Source organism: Pygocentrus nattereri, chromosome 28, assembly GCF_015220715.1.
Source record: "Pygocentrus nattereri isolate fPygNat1 chromosome 28, fPygNat1.pri, whole genome shotgun sequence".
Lineage (NCBI taxonomy): Eukaryota > Metazoa > Chordata > Actinopteri > Characiformes > Serrasalmidae > Pygocentrus > Pygocentrus nattereri.
This window is the reverse complement of record NC_051238.1, coordinates 9,855,622-9,861,621: the sequence shown is the minus strand read 5'-3', so window position 1 is coordinate 9,861,621 and position 6,000 is coordinate 9,855,622. Positions and strand designations below refer to the sequence as shown.

The window sequence follows — 6,000 nt, the reverse complement described above, 5'->3', positions numbered from 1 at the left end:
ATAAACGTGTTGATCAGATTACTGATAAAATCTGATTTTCTGCAGTTATCAGATTACTAAGTGCAGGTAAACACAATGTTTTACTCTTTCAGTTAAAACAAATAAATAAATAAACCTGAACCTTTTGCTTAAAGCTCTTTACAAATGTGGTCGGCCCTGAAAAGATGGCTTAGCTTTGTTTTTCTCTCAGACAGACAGACAGACAGACAAGTGAGTACCTGAAAGTCTGACATGGAGAGGATCTCTTTGCGCCACTTGATGAGGAAGGCCGCACAGACGTACAGGTGGAAGTGAGAGAAACCTTCCGACTCCGCCTGCAGAAACAAAAACACACACACACACACACACACACACGTCAGCCTGCAACTCCCCAATGGAGGAGACTTTAATAAAGCATTCTGCGATGTCGGCCATCTAACACGTATATGAAGTAACCGTGTGAGTGAACACATTACGCTTTACTGCCTGAAACACAGCAGCCGCAAACTCAGCTCATTACAGCTGTTTATTCAGCAGCATCTATTTCATCAGCTGAGGAGAACAATCACGCCAATTACTGCCATCACCAGTGCCGCTAATAAAGAAGGCATTAATATAGACTCTCCTGTGTGTCCGGATGCACCAGCGCACACACACACACACACACACACGCCTCTCCTTCTGTGTGCGTATGTGTGTGAGGTACAGTGCAGTACTTTCAGCCACTTGAGGCAAGGCGTCTGGCTATAAATAGGTTTGTTCTTGTTTTCCTGTTTGCTTTTCACTTTCTGTTTGCTTCTTCAAGCAGTGAGCAAAAGAAAGGGAAAAAAGACAAAGGGAATGAGAGGGAGAGTGAAAATACAGAAAAAAAGAAAGACGGATGTAGTATAAGCAACAAAGACAGGAAAAAGTGCAATGTACAGCTGATCAAAGAGAGAGAGAACGAGAGATACTGTCAGAGAGAAAGAAGGGAAGAAAAGAAAGACAGCATGAGAGAAGAGGTGAAGAGAGCTCAAAAAAGAACGAGAGAAAAAGGGGAAGAGAAATGAAATACAGCAAGAGAGAAAGAAATGACAAAAAGACGATCAGAAAGATAATGAAAGGAAAGGGTGGAGAAGAGAAGGAGAAACTGGAAAGAAAAGAGAAGACAGAAGAAAGAAAAAGAAGACATGGAAAAACAGCAAGAGAAACATGAAGAGAGGAGAAAAAGAGAAGGAAGGAGACTGCACAGAAGAGAACAGCAAGAGAAAGAAAAAGAAGATAAACAGGAGGAGAAAAAGAATCTGAAAAGGAGAAAGTTGAGATGGAAAGAACAGAAGAAAAAACGAAGAGAAACAGAATGAAAGGAAAAGAAAAGAAAGGGAGAAGTTATGATAAGAGAAAGAGAAGAACTGCAAGAGAAAAAAGAGAGGAGAAGGAAAGAAAGACGGCAAAAGAGAAAAAGAAGGGATCAGGGAGAGAAAATGAGAAAAATGATAGAAAAAAAGACAGAAAGAGAAGGGAAGAAAAGTAGAAAGAGATGAGAGAAGAAGAGACTGAGAGAAAGAGACGATAAAGATTGTGAGACAGAAAGAGGAGAAAAAAAGAAAAGAGAGTGAGAAAGGGAAGAAAAGAGAAAAAAGAAGAGAGTAGAAGAGAGAGAAAGACGAAGAGAAGAACCATTAGAGTGAGTTGAGGTCCCACCACAGAACCACCTCTGGAGCAGAAGCCTGGTGGAGAGACTGGCTCACAAGCACTTTACTTTGTGTTCTCACTCCATCACTCTCTCTCACACACCCTCACACTCACCCTCTTTCCCTATCACTCTCTAACCCTCACCTTCACACTCACTCTCACCCTTTATCTCACTCTCACCCTCTTTTTCTATCACTCTCTCACCCTCACCCTCTCTCACCTTCACACTCTCTAACCCTCACCCTCTTTCTCTCTTTCTCTCACCCTCACCCTGTTTTTCCATCACTCTCTCACACTCATCCTTTCTCTCTCTAATCCTCTCCCTCTCACCTTCACACTCACTCTCTAACCCTCACCCTTTCTCTCTCACCCCCTTTCTCTCTCTCTCACCCTCTTTTACTATCACTCTCTCACCCTCTTTCCCTCACCCTCTCTTTCTATCACTCCCACCCTCCCTCTCTCTCCATCTCAACTTTCTTCTCTTTTTCTCCTGTTTATGTTCTTTGTTCTTCTCTTCTGTGTCTCCTTCCTTCTCTTGTTCTCCTCTCACACTCACACACACACACACACACACACACACACTCTCTCTCTCTCTCTCTCGTCCGAGCTCTTTGTGGAAACTAATTGATCTTCTGGGGCAGCCCCTTTGTGTTCTGGTGCTAACATGCTATTACAAGGGAGAGAGGATAAAAGAGAGTGGAGATAAACGTCTGGACTCCAAGCTCCACCATGAGGACGTAAAACCTTCCCTGTTGTCTCTTTCTGAGTAATAACTCTGCTCTACTGTAGATTTCTACTTTTTTAATTACTGTTGTGACAGTGACAGTCTGCTATGAAAGGGGCTTGTTTGGTTTATAAAGTGAACCTGACGGTAAACAAACCTGTTTCATACATGCAGTTTTTCACATTTTCTGCATAATCAACTGCTGAGACCTAAACAGTCATTCTGAGTGGCCTGATGGGATATTTTTCACTGTAGAGTCCATGTGTCAAACACAAGGCTCATGGGCCAAGGCAGGTCTGTGACAGTCCTATTCAGCCCGGGGAATTATTTTTGCTTTCTATTCTTAGTAGCCTGTTTCACCCTGAGATGCACTACTGTTCCCAGCATGCACTGTAGCAAAGAATGTGTTCCAACCCCCTTCCCCAATCAACAATCTATGGGTCAGCAGTTACACAAAAAGAAAAGATGCCTGGTGTCCAGCTCAAACGGAAGTCTGGAGAGACCACAAGCTGCTGCTATAATACTCTGGATTCTTATCTTAAGATAACAAGATAATTAATTCATTATCTAAAGATAATTGTGATCTTGAGAAGATAAATTGTTTTCTCAAGATAATTTTATGATCTTGAAATAAGATAATTAAATCGTTCAAGATAAAGCTGTGCTAACGAGGCAACAAGATATCAAAATAGTTAGATCATAACTTTTTTTATTTCAATGTAAAAAAAAAAAAAAAAGTAACAAGTTCTCAAGATAACAGTTTTGTGACCTTGAGATCACAAAATAACTAACTCATTACCATAACAACTTTTGTTATTTTGAATTAAGTTGTAAATAACATCCAGAGAATTGTAACTACCTCAAGGCCTCTCCAGACTTCCGTAAGTTCAAGCCAAGAGGCAGTTAAAAAATGTATTTTTGTTTAGAAATACATTTGAATTAATTTCCAATGTGGGCGGCACGGTGGCGTGGTGGGTAGCGCCGGGTGGTCAGGGTTCTGCCTGTGTCTGCGTGGGTTTCCTCCGGGTTCTCCGGTTTCCTCCCACGGTCCAAAGCCATGCAGTCCCCTGTGTGTGAGTGACTGTCTGTGTCTGTCTGTCTGCCCTGCGATGGACTGGCGACCTGTCCAGGGTGTATCCTGCCTTCCGCCCTTTGACTGCTGGGATAAGCTCCAGCACCCCCCAGTGACCCTGACGGAGAAGCGGCTTAGAAAATGGATGGATGGATGGATGGATGGATAGTTTCCAATGTCTATTTTGCTGTTGCAGTTTTGCCATATTTTGAATAAATAATGCCCCTCTGGAGTCAAAATGTAAAGTAAAAATGAAATAAAAACAAGTTTGACCACCCTGTTGTAAAGAAACTTTACAGTGGTCCCAAAAGGAAAAAGGGGTCTCACTGTCAACAATTAATACTACCAGGTCAACCACCAGTGAACCTACACACAGAGTTTTTAAAATAGGTTTTATTTTATTCAAGAACATTATTGTGTTAGTGTTTCAAGAACAATGCACTCGACTTCAAACCACTCTGAATGACTTGATTTCATTATGCAGAAATGTGGAAAAATCTGTGGAATTCCCCTTTAAGCGAAAGAATAAAAATAAAAACACCCTAACTAATACGCTGGTAGCTGAAACAACAGAGGAAAGCGTTTCCATGATTCAAGTTCTTTCTTCCCCCATGGCACAGGGAGTCGAGGAAAATCTATTCATGTATTAATCCTATTATCTGTCAGATTATCTGTGCATCTTCAAACAGGATTTCTCTGCATCTGCACAGACAAGGCAAAAGTGAGAGGTTACATCACAGAAGCCATGGAGATTTACCTGCGTTCTTTTACTCTTTTTCCTAAAAGCTGCATGTTGCTTTACTCTCAGCCTCAGAAACTCTGCTCACAGGTTCATTTATTCTTCTCTTTTCAGCTCAGGTATAGCAGGAACACACCAACGGTGTGTTCACATTCGGCAGGTTTGGCTCAATTAGAACGAACGCAGGTGCGATTGCTCTGTTAGTGCATTTTATTTTTAGAACAACTGAGTGTCGGGACCAAAGGCTATTCCCTTCAACCCCAGACCTACAACATCATATTATGAATAAAAATACATTTTTTAATACTGGCCAAACACTAACACTAATAACTGTTTTAAGTCTAAGTTTTCAAAAGGGGTCAAAAAGGAATGAGTCTTCAGATGCTGAGTTTGTGGAAGAGGGAAAAAGGCTCCTTCTTTATTTCAGCATCAGGTGGCACAGGGTCACAAGAGACCCCAACTGCGCAAATACACTGTTCCACTGAAAAACACTGAGGTTTTATACCTTTTATCTGGAGTAATTTGATATCCCCCCACCCTACTCCTCAAATTTTGATATTAGCTCTTTCTCTCATAGGTGCATCTCTTTGTCCATCACTTTGGTCATCGCATGTTGGGCTTATCCTAAAAACTGCTTCACCTTTCAAGGTCAACTTGCCCCTCTCTTCACTGGGTCAGCAAGTCCAAACAGGCCGCTCTGTGAAGCCAGCGGCTTTCCAGTGTCTAGAATCTCCTACGCAGACAGACTAAAGTGAACAATGGTGATGCACAGAGTAGCTAATTGCTTTAAAACATCACAAAATAAGCAGTGATTTACTCTTTTCTTTCCTCCTCTGTATTTAATGTTACCGCTTTACCTTCAACTTCATATTTTTTTCTAGAAATAAGGGCTCATCTGGAAATTGATGCCAGCTAAATATTCCAGAAGGCCTAGTCCTTGGTAAGCAAGGATGGGTCAAGGCTCACAACTGTTGGAAAACACTGACTTGTAGAAAAGAAAAAATCCACTTTTCCCATCCGTGAAGTGAAACACCACATACACTCTAGTGAGCACACTCACACTAGGGGGCAGTGAGCACACTTGCCCAGAGCAGCGGGCAGCCCAGTCGGCAGCGCCCAGGGAGCAGTTGGGGGTTAGGGGTCTTGCTCAAGGACACCTCAGTCATGGACTGTCGGTGCTGGGGATCGAACCAGCGACCTTCCGGTTACGAGGCTGGTTCCCTAACCTCCAGCCCATGACATGGTAACATATGTAACAACACTGTAATGACTGATTTAAGCAATGTTACAGATGGATCACAGAAGTACAGCCTGTGTAATTACACATGTATTAACTTCAGTTTAGCCACATGTAATTATTAGTCTTTTTGATACTCTATAGATCAGAAGTCTTTTTTACATATTGCATCTGTTTTACATAATTACTGCGGAATAACTTTTGTTGTAACAAGGTAACGTAATCACATCACATTAATTACCATTCTATAATTACTATTCTGTAACTGCATTGTATCTATATAACAACTGAAGTTGATATACATGTGCGATTACATTAGGTGTACTTCTGTAATCCATATGTGACAGTGTGACATCATTAGTAATTACATTGTTGCATATGTTGTTCACATGTAGCTACACAGTTATTACAGCCACTTAATCTAAAGTGGGACCAGGTTTATATCTAAGCTAACTGCTCACATGATGTATGATCCAGAACTAATTTAGATGTTTCAGCTACATATGTGTAAATATTTGCATTTATGAAGGTCACACAAAGTACAATACAATACAATCAATCAGTCAATGTTTGAG

General features: G+C 41.3%; 1 protein-coding gene across 2 annotated transcripts in view; it reads right to left on the bottom strand.

Moving 5' to 3' along the window:
* The window catches only part of tbc1d22b (TBC1 domain family, member 22B), a 94,728-nt gene that overhangs the window by 13,743 nt on the left and 74,985 nt on the right, over nt 1-6,000 (bottom strand). For both annotated transcript variants that reach the window (XM_037535816.1, XM_017716461.2), the window contains one exon: nt 219-314. In XM_037535816.1, the coding sequence (XP_037391713.1) occupies nt 219-314 (96 nt within the window). The remainder of the gene's footprint in view (nt 1-218; nt 315-6,000) is intronic.